This window comes from Vollenhovia emeryi, unplaced genomic scaffold, assembly GCF_000949405.1.
Source record: "Vollenhovia emeryi isolate VEMERY1.0 unplaced genomic scaffold, V.emery_V1.0 DF939130.1, whole genome shotgun sequence".
Classification (NCBI taxonomy): Eukaryota; Metazoa; Arthropoda; class Insecta; order Hymenoptera; family Formicidae; genus Vollenhovia; species Vollenhovia emeryi.
Genome location: NW_011967236.1, coordinates 1,431,414 through 1,446,359, shown reverse-complemented (window position 1 = coordinate 1,446,359; position 14,946 = coordinate 1,431,414). Strand labels below are relative to the sequence as shown.

At 42.6% G+C, this 14,946-nt stretch overlaps 1 protein-coding gene across 10 annotated transcripts in view; it reads left to right on the top strand.

Moving 5' to 3' along the window:
* LOC105568302 (homeobox protein 5-like) overlaps positions 1-14,946 on the top strand; it is a 277,344-nt gene that overhangs the window by 224,014 nt on the left and 38,384 nt on the right. For all 10 annotated transcript variants that reach the window (XM_012023870.1, XM_012023869.1, XM_012023866.1 and 7 more), the window contains exon 5: positions 11,109-11,209. In XM_012023870.1, the coding sequence (XP_011879260.1) occupies positions 11,109-11,209 (101 nt within the window). The remainder of the gene's footprint in view (positions 1-11,108; positions 11,210-14,946) is intronic.

Here is a 14,946-nt window from a genome sequence, read left to right as displayed (position 1 = left end):
ACTCACGCATCTGTCACGCGCAATACTCGCGCAGTTTTAATGATAACGCCGATCTGTTCTTATAGAAACGAGCCAGTCGGCATTTAATACTATCCCGTTGAATATTCTCTCGAATGGCCCTCGATATTGAATTGGCTCCTGCCTAATTGTAACCTCGCTCGTCGCGAGGGTCCCATTCACTTGTAAACGACATTTGCATAATTTTTACATTGGCTCTCGTGTAATCGATTTGAATACCAGCGGTGATCTCTCTTCCGTTTTTCTTTTTTTTTCTTCTCCTACCATTGGGACCCATGTAAGGCTTATCCCTCTTCCCGTCGATGGTTGCAGTTAGAATTGCTAAGTAATTATGCGAAGTCTTGCTTTAGCTGCTGTATATCTTTGGTCGAATACACTTAAAACTGTACATAATGCTCTCACAACGTTTTAAATAATATTGTGTAGATGTTTGTTAATCGTTAAATTCGTACATCGAAGTAACAGCGATACAATTAGATTTTCCTGTCTAAATTTATTATCTAGATCTAATCGTCGTGCGGCGAGTACGAAACTCTTTTATACCGCATCTGATTTGATTATTGCAAGTATCACTTTTTACAAACCGTACACGGTTATTAATTTATAAATATTTCGTGCAAAAAATAATTTTGCATGTTCTCATATATTGTTTAAAAAATAATTTATTTCGCAGTGTATTCTTCATTAATGTTTTCGAAAATGATATAGTTATATTGAAACTACTACTTAATATTAATTTAGAAATTATTCTGCAAAAAGAGCTCAATGCGCCAAGCGAAACGACTTATTACCTGATCATAAATCGCTAATTCGCTTTCTGAGCATCCAAGAAGGCATAAAAATTACTCGCCATGCGTTTAAGTGAGTTTTGAAGTTTCGTCGAGCGTGAACGTCGAAAGCAGCGGGCAGTGACTCGGCTAAAACGTTAAATATCCACGACGAACGCATAAGCGGCACGAAGATTACTCTGTGGAGTCCTGTGTGAAATAAAGTTACGGGGCGACGTCGCTCGGCCAGCGGTTAATTTAATAAATTTTTTTTCCGCCCCGAAAAGAAGAGAAGAGAGATGAGCGAACGTGAAGGGAGACAGCGAAAAAGTTGTACACCAATTAACGGATTGAAGTGCCATCAGATGCAGGCCGGCTTCGAGAGGGTTCGGGTCGCGAAGTCCTTGAAGGGTTGGACTATCATTAGCGAGCCGCCACTTTAAGCGGTGGTCGCCCTTACCGCCAAAAAAGGAAGCAGTTGAAAAGGCTCGGGGCTGGCCGACGCTCGTTTGACTTGCACTACTTCCGCCATAGATTGCCTCTTGCCGCGGCTATTCCTCGCTGGCCATCGTCACCGCCGAGCCTCGTATTTTAATTTGTATCGGATCGTGGCGAAAATTGTTGATCGTTCAAATATTTCAAAGAATTAATAGGAATTTTAATGCGCCCGTGTAATTTCCGCGAACAGTTATAAAATTATCGCGAAGTAATAGACGCGCTGCTGAAACTTCTGTGTTGACAAGGTGATTTAACACGATGACGATGGATTATCGAGGAACCAGTAAGATGAAACTGGAGGGCAATTCTGAGAGGGTTAACGTGGAATCGGAATGCGTAATGGACGGCACGATGTTGGATTACTAATGAGCATTTGCCAAGAGAACTCTACGCTTTCGATCTTTCTTCATTTCGCGTCCTCGTCAGAATTTAAGCATTTTTCTTTCATGTTATCAAATTGATAACTTTCGGGAACGTCATTTGAAAGTTTACCGCGATAAATATTACCACGTGCCTACATTCTTACTTTTACCACCATTAGGTCTCGCGAGGCGATAAATCGTGAACGCCTAAATGTTATTCGTAGCAGCTTTTACCTTTAAACTCTTAATTGTTCTTTATCCACGCTGAACTTTTTCCCCCGAGAAAAGGGAATTCGCCTCTCGTATTGCTGGCGAAAAATCATGCGGACAACACGGCATTCAGAGCGAGTAGCGTGCGATGCGGCGCGTCATTCGTCAAAATGGGGAAAGTACGCCGGTGAATAAATACGTCGGCGTCGCGCATTAAGCGTGTATTCGCGGATATGTCGAGATAACGTCGAGTCGATTCGTCCACCGCTCGGATCTGCCATGAAGAGCAAGGGTGACAGAGAGGGAGACAGGGAGAAAAAGAGAGGCGGTGGGAGGCAGATAAATAGAGAAGGTGGAAAGAGAAAGCTCGTCGCCGCGAGGCATGCAATGCCGGCTGCGAAACAAATGGAACGATCGCGACGGGGGTGGAAATAAAGCGTCCCCGTCGCGTTCTACGGTCGTGACTGAGGCCGGGGGGGGGGGGACTGATGGGGGGGGGCGAGAGAGAGGGGGAGGGAGAGAGCAAGAATAAAAAAATACACAAATACACACGTGCGCGCGCGCGTATGCTCTCGATCTCCGGATTGACGAGCGCTCGACCGTGCAAAAACGCCGAAGCACTTTTCCGTGTTCAGAGCTGCATCCGAGCTCTTCAACGTCGCGTCAGCATGGCGATTGTTTCGACGAGAACTTGATTCACAGCGACAGGAGTACAATCGAGTGTCGTTAATCGTCAAATGGATCTGCCACCAGTCTGAAAGAAATTTAATAAAAGTAACGCTACCCTTGTTGTGCATTAAAATTTAGAAGTAAAATTTTCGTATTTGCACATGTAATTTAGCCAAATTACTCTCTCTCTCTCACTATCTCTCTCTTTCTCTCTCGCTCTCTCTCTCTCGCCTTCCTCTTGGTCTCGGCTTGAATGAACTTAGCTTTCACGCGTACTATTATTCCGCACGGATCCGTCGAGTTTTCGCCGATCATTTCCGTTAGTTTACGTCCGGAAGTTTACGCATATTATTACGGACCGTTTCTTCTGCCGCCACGGATGAAAATGCCGTCTGTATTCGTGGTGCAGGGAGGACGAGTCGTGTGTGCGTACACAGGTGCGTATAGGACCTTCAACAGGTGGTCACTCGTAATCGTGGGGGTTACGCCGCAGCCCGGTGGCTACCCATCCGTCAAGGGCTTTGTGTGCCCTTGCGCGCACCACCACCGGTGGCCGTGGCGCCCATCGTCCTCGGGAAAAGCGGCGTTTTTCCTCCCCTCTCATCCCCCTGAGTCTGAAATGATCATCCCCGGCCGCGCGCCACGCCGAAAGCCACGCTTGGTTCTGCTGGCTGGTACTCCAGCGACTTTTCGCGACTGGAACAATGCTCTCGTTAATTAAGATTTCTTCCCGTGGATTCTCTCACCCTCATTCTCATAACCATTGAGAATCTCCCCCCCCCTTTCTCTCTCTCTCTCTCTCTCTCTCTCTCTCTCTCTCTCTCTCTCTCTCTCTCTCTCTCTCTCAAACTTCTTTGAGGTAAAAGTACAGTCTATTTTTAGACAGCAAAAGGACACCTTATTTCAGAAATGTTTTTACCCGCTTTTGAAGGGATAAATTTGTTACTGTTATTGATTAAACGTGACAAGAAAGCAGACGCATTGGAATGTTTTGGGCCCTCAGTTTCAATATTTCATCTCTGATTGTAAATTTAGTTTTTACCTGGTATTAATATTTTTAGACGATGCGAGCAGGCACTAAGAGTATATAATCGTGGATACGGTTATAATTATTACACAGTAATCAAAATTGAAATTGTGCAACCCTTGAGCAAGAAAAATAAAATTTCCACGAAGACATTTCTTTCGGAAGGAAAATTTCGCAGTGGCTTCGAGAGCTGGGTACACGAACTTGGAGGTTGACGAGAGGTGGTTCGTGGCGGTAGAACGGCGACGGGGAGGGGAGGTAAAGGCGCGCAGAGATCCGGATTTAAGGCGGCGTCCGTGAAAGCTCTCTAGAGGCGCCAGGGACTTGGGTCGGGGGTAGTTTAAGAGAAAGAGAAAATGGCTGGGGATGGAAAAGCAGGCAGGAGAACGACAACGACGAGGACGGGCGTGTTGGAGTGTAAGTGCTAAGATCTCGGAGTGCATTAACATGCCCCGGAGGCAAGCTGAATACAACCCTTCTTACATCCAGATCTCAAGCCGAGACCATCGTCAACCGAGGAGAAAGGGAGGCTGGTAACGGTAACGTCGGGACAGAACAGGGCAGAACACCGCAGAGATTCCCACTTAATTACATTAAAAATGTTTTATCCTTCGGCCTTTTTTTTCTCTCTCCCTTGAGACTCGGGACAACGATATTTTTTCGTGGACGGATTAGAGAGTATTTTCTTGTAATCCACCACAGCGGATAGTCGAAACGTGCCGCTTTTAAAGCGTTGCGATATATGGATTTTGTACAGTCGCTCCAGAGAATACAAAGGTATATATCAAAGAAATAAAAAAATGTTAAAATTGCTAATTAAAATCGCAAACGATTGTTTCAAAAGAGAGAGACTCTTGAATTTTTAATCGATTAGTTGTATTTAAATAATTGGAAAGCGAAAGAAAACGCGACAATATCGATGCATGTATGATATTGGAATATTTACGTACGACAGATATTTCAAATATTTGCAGAAAAGTATCATCTATATCTGAACGGGTGCATAATGTTGAAATATATTCAAGGCGATGCCAGAAAAGTCAGAGGACGTCATGAAGGTGGTTTGGGTTAGCGGCTCGCCTTACATTATTTAGAGGGATCCGAGGACTAAGACGTCGAGCACTGGCGCATGCTAATCACTCGACCCAGATTGAATAATGAATCAGTATTCTTTCCCTTCTTTCTAGCTACCCACACTTTCTCATTGCGGTCGTCCTCGGCGAAGTCACCGCTACGTGACAGGCTTTTTATTACCTGGCGGAAGAATGCCTCCTTATTCCTTCGTTAGTGCCAGCCGGTGGTCGTTATTCATACATATATGCGGCCCGTGCTGTGTCCGCGCCATTAATGTCCTTGCATTCCAATTACTGATACAGAAAAAAATCTTTCCTAACGAAGGACAGATGGAATTTTAAAAGGCAAAGGGAACAAGTGATCGACGAAAAACACCCTATTCTAATTAAAAGTATTTTCATTAATGAAGTGGAACATTAAAGAGATGTTATACGAAGTTCATAGTCATAAAAGAAATTAAAAGGGTTAAAACCCTTTACGTGAAAATAACGAACAATTGAAATTTTATATAAAATTTATTAATTAATTCAAATATATTTTGTATTCGCATCGATTATTAAGGACGAGAACTTAGGCAGGCGCATCAGGTAGAGGACCATCGTATGGAAGGGCGTTAGCATAATGTCTTCGGGTTCGGTACATACATAACGCGCACACGTACAACGCGGATACGTATAACACGGTGCTGGCACCCCGCATAGTACTTTACTCCTTAGTACTTTGTGTGCAAATTATGCCCAGGACGAGACAGAATAGAAGAGCCTGGGTTTCTCGAGGATGAAGCGAGTCTCTGATGCAGCCTCTTCGTACGAGATTCGAATGAAAATTTAAGAGAAAGAGTTTACTGTGGTGCAGTCTTTTTGTCTCACGATGTCCGCAGACGACGTTGTTGAAGTTCAATTTCTAATGAATTTTATCAATACCACATGTGCGATTCACATTTTTCGTCATAGAAACAATCACACGATAAATGAACATAAAATGATACCAGAAACAATTATGCGAACATTTAGAAAAATTCTGTGGCACTTGGACACTTTATTCTTACAATGTAAAGTGGGTTAATGAAACGCTTGAAAAAGATGGCTCAAGATCTTTAAGAGGATCAAGAAGAAGATTACACCGCGGCCTATCATAAAGGCTTGAATTAGCTTTTGAATTAACTTTTACGCGTGCCTTGACAATTTTAATGATAACTGCAAGAGAGAAAGAGAGATGGAAAGAGAGGATTCGTATTATTGCTCTTTAGGGATCAGGGACTCTCGATTCTGCGACAAGCTGTACTCTCCATCTTATAATAACAGAGGCCTACCCTTCCTTGAATGCCAGCGTTGTGTTCTCCACATTCTCGTATCTATAGGCACCGATTAAACTAGGAATCTAGTTGATGCCATGCAACACATTGCACCCCTAATTTATATTTCAATACCGTATTATATTTTGTTTAGCAGAAAAAGTTGTATGGTTTAAGAAATATCATTTGCATACAAAATTTGCGTTTTTTTTTTTGTTAATTTTCATACATTTCGACTAAACGGAGAAAGTTATACATATATTACTTATCTAAAAAATTACTAGTTGGGGATAACGATTAGAGTGTATTAAATAATGCCATTCAAATTGTTTATTTAACAAGTATATTTTTTATATATGGCCAAACATTATTTTTTATTTCTATGGACAGTAAAGGGATAGCAGACTGTAATCTGTAGAAACACTCCCGCGTCTTTCTCCTCGTCAGTCCTTAAAGTCGTTTTAGGGGAAAACAAGACATTTATAAACACCCACCACGAGATTAGATTTGTTAAGATAATGAGGCGCCTGGTTTAGCGAAGATTCTCCACCATGCCTACAACTATCATCCTGAAGAGCCTGCAACCGCCGTCTCTCCTTAATCTCGGATATGACCTCGCACGGGGAGACGGTTAGACCATTGCAGGATGCAGACAGATTTGCGGGAAAATACATGTGCTCACGAGCCTTCCTAACGAATTCGCCGAGGTGATAACTCGTCATCATTACGAGCGTTGCAGACGTTACTCGTAGAAATACATTGCAATGCGCTACCAACATTTAGAGCCTACGTTTGCTAAATGTAAAACTCTTGCTTTCTTATTTTTTTTTGTTTAGCTTAGAAATTTTTCAAGTATTGCAGAATGAAAACGTGTCTGCCGAATTGAAGAAATTAAAAAGCTTTGATTGTACCTAGATCAACGTGTATATTCGTAATCGTATTATATCATTCGATGCTCCGGGCAAATCGAATTTTGTTTCCAAGCTCCGCGCAAATAGGGTGACGGGGCGACTCGAGAGCGTGAGGATAAAGCAAGAGCTCGCCAAGTCTATGGCCCTTGAGAGAAATGTCGAACCACGGTCGATCAGAATTTATCCTTACTACGATACAAGCAGCCGTATCCGGCGTCGCGTTATTTCGGCATCGGTGAAAAAAACATAATAAAATTTAACGGTCCGTCAGACTGCGGCATTCCCGCTCCCGGAGCAGCCAATAAATACGGGGAACAAGGCGGCTACAAATCTCAAGATAAACAGGAGCCCGTATTTTTCTACCCCCTTGACTTCCGCCGCGCTCTTCGCGCTTTCTCCGAGCCCGAGTGGAAAAGGGGTCTGCACTGCCCTTTTTACATTCCTCGTATGAATTATTAGGTGGCCGGACTTAAGGGGTGGACATACCGCGGTATTTAATTTTCGCTCCCCATTAAAACAGGACGAATTTTTCCCTAATCGCATCCCTGACGATGAAAGTGCGGTCGGCAGTTTGTCACCGACCCTTCGTTCTATTATCAATGTATCACCGCGCCTCACCTCGGCGAGTCGTACATTAATTTAGAGAGTTCGGCTTTTCGACGTGATTGCTTATCGAGTAGGAACATTTTCGGTTGCGCGTATTAACGAGGCGAGGGATCCTCGATGTCGGCAAGACGAGTACATCGGCGTAGGCGACGCCAATTAAGGAGGATGGCGAGGTTGCGAGCATCGAGATACAGCCAAGGTCTAGCGACTGTCGATGATGTATGTGGTGGAAAATACTGGAGGCAATCTGTCACACCATCGACGTCCCACAGGCGCCTCTACTCCCCTCCTTCGCCAGTCCCCTTCGCTCCTTTTTCTCGCAAACTCGCGAATGAATATCATACTACTTACAAATAACATAAGTAATTCTTCATTTACCATAGAAAAAGAAATAATGCTCTCGGTATTTTAATACTGATAGCCAATTACTAGTTAATTTAACTTTTATTTCAAATAATCTCGTTTAATATCTGAAAAATGTATATCTGATAACTTAATCGAATAATATTCATCTTCACCATGGTGAGACTCGTACAAGATTTGAGCAAATATCGCGTATAAATGAACTGTCCTGTAAGCAGGGTCTTTTTGAACATTTCTAAAGGCACCTGGCGTCTCTCTTTTCTCGATACACGCACGCGGGATATATGCCTCTCTCGCAGTCTTTTTCTTCCAGCTTCTTCCGGGTATATAGCTGATTAAACGTGCAACTATATAACGCAACGCAAATATACTGGCCCCGGGCTCGCCCCGGCTTTCCTTTTTTGGCGCTTCTCATCCCCGACGGCAGCCCGGAGTCGTCCCGTTCTCGATTCCACCTTTCGACTCTCTTTGAATTCCAACCCCGGTCACTTGACGGAAATATTTATCGAGGGTCTCCGGCGGGGCTCTTCCCCTCCCTCGGTGCCCTACTGCTTCGAGCTAGACAGGACGACGACAGGGCGAGACGCGCGGTTCCACGTAGTTCACCCCGATACCTTTCGTCGAAGTTCCCTCCCCGACTATCGCGTTCGTTCTCACTCTCGTGAGTTCTTTGATCCATTTTACGGAGTTTGTTCGGTACGGATTATTTACTCTCTTAATTACATTTCGATTCTATCTCCTCTCGTCTCCTCAGCGTTCATTCGTCGTACGACTGAATGACTGATTGTCAGTTCGGCCGTGCCTGCTCTTGAATGCGCTGACATGCTCGAGCTATGTAAATTCCGCATCACATTATGTCTTTATTGCAATCTACTTTAGCAGATATATAATAGATACACAGTCTCTCTTATTTTCATTGCGTATAAAAGTCAGTTAAAAAATTGGCATATTTTCTGCCGAACGAAGCTTTGCAAACATGAATAGATATAACACTCCTATCTGACGTTCCATGGCTGATATCCATATTTTTGTAATACACAAACATGCGAGTGCACAAAAAGTATATTGTATTAATTTTGGGTTTTTTATTTCGACAAAATGGTGACATTTTTATATTCCTCGCTCTTCTCTCATCCTTTCTGAGAGCGCCAGGACCTGATTTACATTTCTTTCTTTCGTCGACATAAAAATTCCACGGCGATAACTTCCTTTGTTCCACCCTCCGTGGTCGCGGGAACGACCGACCCCTGCGGCTCAAGAACTGCAGGGGGTGCCGTCGTAACCGCGTCTAGTTTCTCGTTCATATTACATTTTTTTCTTAATTAAAGGCAATACACACCTCTTGCTGGCGGATACGAATTATCTCTTGTCGGCCACGAGAAACTGAGATTTGCAACACTGGCAAAATAATATTTATCTGCCAATTTATGTGCAAACGAGATTGTATATTAAGTATTAACTGTAACGTGTAATTTAATGTATAATATACTATTCTGCTTACATATAAAATGAAGCCCAACACATGAACAAAATAATAAAAATAGTAATGCACTTTAATATTCTAAAATTACTTCTATTATCACAAGCTCGCACGCATGTTGAATATATTCATTGTATATAGATTTATAAAAAAAGCTTTCGATATTATTTTAATATCCAACTTATTTCTATACACACAACGTGTATTATGTATAAGACAGAATAAAAATAATCGAAATAAAAATTTATATATTATTAAATGATACAATAATGGAATTATTCGATGGATTTTTCATTATAACGAAAGAAACAATGTACTTTTATCGACGCTGTTGTTGTCGATTAAATAATTTTTTCTCAGATATATATTCGGAGAAACGGAAACATATCACACGATCTGCCTGCGCATTAATTAATATTCAAACGCGAACGAATAAGAATTTATTAGACTCGAGCATCCTTCTATGCGACGTTATGCGGACGTAAAGTTCAGGGATCGGTATAAAATGCCAATTGTCCAAGCAGCTTGATCGCTTTTTAAGTTGGACGATAATTACCATTATATTTTCGCGGAAGTTTTCGCAATCGTGCTCGAGAATTGCGTCGGAAGCATCGAGAACGACGATCGAGCGAACCGTAACCGCGCGACGTTTCGCAACTTTATACGTTCCTGATAATCTCTCGGAGAGCTCCCGGACGGTTATTCGCGGTGGTCGTCGGGATTTATGAAATGGCAATAAAATTTATATGACTCGCTGGATCGTTAGGGGTGCGGCTCGCTCGTTCAGATTGATGTCGGTTGCGCCGCGAGTCTGGTCCACTTGCCCGGGGCTACGTTTGTTTCTCCCTGCGATCGTCCACGCTCATTATTAATCCCTGGGAAATCGCGACAGTCATTTTATAATCACCGTGTAAAATAAAAAAGGGCTATATTTTCTATCGAATATTTCGTCAGTTCTGAATTTCGTACATAAAATGTAGACAACAATCTGTGCTGCGCATTGTATCTTTTTCCTTTATTTGATTCGTCCCGTGGACCCATTTGCATTTTTCTCATATGAATATTTTATATGTATTACTTCCAATTATATGTTTGGTTGATTCGAGTTTTTATTTATTAAACTGAATATTTAATCAAGTTATTTAATATACGTATATGCAGGTTACGTGCGCGAAAAAGGTTTATATATTCAAATATGCTCAAACAACAAATATATAAACGTAAAATCAATGAAAGAAAATTGATTATTTTGAAATGTACGCGCAAGTCTACAGTTTTACAAAATTGTAATATATAATTTTATGTCCAGTTCAAGGTAGCATCAGATATTAATAGACAGATTAGATTGACGATTACGACAATGTTGTGTATAAAGTATCGAGAACGAAAAATTTAGTTATCATTAATACGTTATATTTTATTTTAATCGTCCATAAACGTGACCGAAAGAGTTTACGACGTGTCTTCCGCATAATCTTGCTTGCCCGTCGTTTGATCTCGAGCGGAGAGGAGCAAAAAAAAAGGTGCTCCTGATAACTCACTTATGCAGTGAATCACGCGTGTGCTCTGCCGAGCATGATGCCTCGAGGACATGTCTGCTCTACCTGTTGCTCAATTCCCCATCGACGGTAGCAAGTATCGCGCGAAGAATTCGACGGCCTCTCCTTCTCCGTGTTTTCTCCCACCTATTGCGACGTGGAAGAATTCGCAAGCCGCTGAAGCAACTGCTACATGCATTTTCAGGGAGCGAAGCAACTTCCGTACGCGTCAAGAAGCTGACGGGTAATCGTAACGTTACGAATAACCGTGTTACGTTCGTTTTGTTGCAGGTGGACGATCGAGTCAGATCACCGGGAACATCACGATGCCTGACCGCTACTACCATGTCGCTTTCCATCTCGCCCTCTAGCCCCGAAGAACCTGTTACGCTGTAAGTAATACATATGTATAACAAATTTCAGAACTGTCTGCTATGTGGTGCTTCAGATGTTGTTATCAAGATGGACGCTATCAAACATCTCCGTGATATCTATCTCTGTTGGAATAGCTCTGATTCCCTGCTGCCTGCAAATAAAAAATTAGAATTGGATATAAACTTAACGAAAGATCCTAAAATACACTACAATTTGTGTGATAAAAAGATATCAGGTATAATTTGTTAAAAGAACAAATATAGATTCACTTCTCTATACTGTCTAAGAAGATTAAAAGTCGCGATAAATGAGGCGAGATCGAGATCCTTGTAGCTTCCTTTCCGCGGTCCAAAAAGCCACTCAGGCAAATTAGTCCTGCGATACAGCGATGGTGTTCTCGTATGGTGCTACGCCGCCTGTTATCGGGTGTTTCTTCTCTCTTACTGTCGCCAGCTTGGCTTTGCAGAGTACCGGCATAGATGGTAGGGGCCACGCAGAAAACGTACGGGGGGAGAGAGAGAGAGAGAGAGAGGTGATATTTATGCCAGTTTTTTATTGCGCTTTAGCCCGAGAGAGCAGAATGGAAACAATATGTCACCCCGGTAGGGAAAGTAGGGTGGTAGCGAGATGGGAGAAGGTGGAGGCTGTGCGAACTTCTTGTAGGTGGCCCGACCGGCGGTACCTAACGTTAATACTAACGCCTCCGCCGCACTAACGCCCTCCAACCGACGTCATGATTTTAAATGAACAACCCCGGTTTCTCCCTTTTAGCCCGAAAACACGGGCAAACGGCGGGATTGCTGCCGCGCATTTCGCGGTACCGCGTATTAAGCGATTTTTGAATTTGTCCGCATTGTGCTTTTATTTCCATATCTCGAAATAGTCAGCGTAATTGATTGGTGCTGCGTACACAATTGAAAATGAATGTTTTTTTCCTATAAAAAAATGCCTACGTACATATAAATAATTGTAAGCTTCGGGTGGAGTGAGTCAAAATATAGATTGTCTCGTTTGCATAACATGAAACGATTTTAGCTTCATATAATAGTTGAGAAAATAAGATACCATTTATTGCCTAGTTTGATAATTGCACTTTTCTGTACGTAGATTATTTGAAAGGTTTTTGGCGAACGATTAAAGGACTCAGGTTTCTTCTGAGAAACCTTCGGAGAAATTTCATCGCGCAAACGCATACCGGAGACGCGCAGGTATCGGGTTACGAAGCGAGAAGATGAATTTGTGCAGAAAGAAGAGATTTCGCGTGCACTCTCCGAGTAAACACATAGACCCAACTATATAAATAAATCTCCGGTAATCTCGCGGTAAGACCGAAATATTCGAGGTCGGACAATTTCCGGCGGTTCTGCTTATCGTTTTGGAAGCGCGCGGAAAAGAAAAGGAAAGAAAGAAACGAAACGGGGGAAGCAGGGAGGACTCGTTATTCGGGGTCTCAAGAGTCATCGGATAAGTGCATATCGATTTCTCCCTATTGGCGAGGGTCGGGCCGTCGGTAAGATCGAGGCGAATGGGAAAAAAAGAAGGCGGTAAAAAGGGCAAAGGCTATAAGTAACGGACCGTCTGGTGGAAAGCGCTCGAGGGCGAACAGTGATTTAGAGAAATTAAAACTTTAATTCATGTTCGGGTTCATGGGAGGGAGAGGGGGGAGGGGGGTTGTGTCCTCTACCTCCTGTCTTCTCTCCCTCCCTGCTCAACCGCTGCTCCACCCTGTGGCATTCTCTGTCCCCGTCGATCGACCGAAATCCCGCTCCGCGCGTAAATTGGCAAACCCAACTAGTGCACGTTTTACTTTGCTATTCTCTCGCGGGTCTTCTGCATTTTCATATAAATACTAATCCTGTATTACGCAACATATCACAAAGCGATATATTTACTGGAGAACACCTGAGCACGCGGTAGTGAAAATAAATTATTTTGTTCATAATTCGTTGTTAAAGTAATTCCTCGATGAAGGTTAAATCATGACAGAAATCATTCAATGTTTAGAATGATACGGTTGGCAGTCTGAAAACTATGAAAGAATGTCCTGAATAATGGAATAGAAACGTTATTCAGCACATGTAATAGCTGCTTGTTTATCAACCGCGAGTAAAATTGGATGATTTATAACAAGAGGTCGAGCGAGCAAGTGCTTCAGAGTCGGTCATCCGTGTCTAGACACGATTATTATCATTCTGATTTAAGTTGCACATGTATTTTGCAGCATAATAATGCCAGACAGGCCTGTATGGCCGACATTTGCACAAGAGGCGAATAAAAATTCAATAATGCTGAATTAAGGAACGCTATGTATACTCCGCCGCTTATATTCTCAAAGCATTTTCTCCCCGAACTGGATATAAATTATCCATAAGCTCTCTCCTATAGATATTTTTCCGAAAATTTATCGGTATTCCCATTTGCTAACTTTATAACGTCAACGTGGTCAAGGAAAGCCATTGCTATGAATATAATTTATAAGAATCGTGTTCCCTCGATCTTTCGTTATCGATTCAAGCAGGGCATTTTTTAATATAATTTTCAAAACCTTTATTGTACTTTTGTTTAATTAATTAAATACTATTCAATTAAAGTTCCGATAAAGTGTTGATTATACACAGTCATAATTTTGTCACGAACGAACGTGCGATATTTAATACTGTTACTTATAATCGCGAAGAGTTGTAAAAAGCCACAAACTCTCGTGCACAAAAGCGTTGTGATAAATCTGCATTTCGGAAGACGTCCTTACAAACTTTTATGAGCCATGCATGATACGGAATATGAGGAAAGGATGTATCTTCCTTTATCACCCTTTATCTTCCTTTCCCTTGGCCCGCTGTCCCTCTCGCGGTTTCTCTCCTTGTCCGTCCTTCTTCCGCACACTTCTTCTCACTCGCTGCCTCTGCGCATCGCGCTTTGGCTTTTAGGGCAACCTCCGCCTCCAATAAATTCCCATCACCGGCTCCCAGGTACGCCTTCGCCGAGTAAATCATACCGTAAGTGAATCTGAATTGAATGCAATGAGTAAATATGGCTCTCATATAACGAAAGGCAACCACGAGTGTCTGCCAGAAACCATGACGACCGATTTCTAATCCAGGAGACCGCTTTATTTGCCGTACTGTATTGCAATTGCAATTTAAATTTATTCTCGACGTCTTACGCGCGCATTTCGTCCCGCCGACGCCACACCCGAGGAAATTCAAGCTCTTTGCGCGTCTCTATTTCGACTGCATTATTTTTCTTTGCCGTGCGAAGCGACTATGGCCGATTTACGCGTGTTTTCCACGTAGTTTCCGCCCGCATGTATGCGTGAACGCGAGTCAAGGAGCAGCCAGTGGAAATGCATAAATACATGAGTCGCGGGGCAACGAGGGAGACAAGCTTGGCCCGCATATGTAGCGAGCGACTCGTAACCTCGTAATAACGTGTGGATAGCGGCTCTCTCGTCGTGAAAATATGGCCCTTCAAAAGCCTGTAGTTTTCCCTCGAAAACGGGCGCGGTTTCGCTCGCTGTCGAAAAAGAGCCAGACGACACATGAGAAATGACAATCTTATTCCACAACTTCCTGTCACTAACTCCGTTTCGCTCGACGATTCTGTTTATCGTGCAACTTCCCTTGTTACCGTGCCGTAATGATTTTTTGGTCACGTACATTTATCACTTCTAGAAATACCATTTACTAGTTTTATTTTGAAACTCTTACAACATTGTAATTTAATTTACCGTTCAACATCTTATAAATGTACGTAA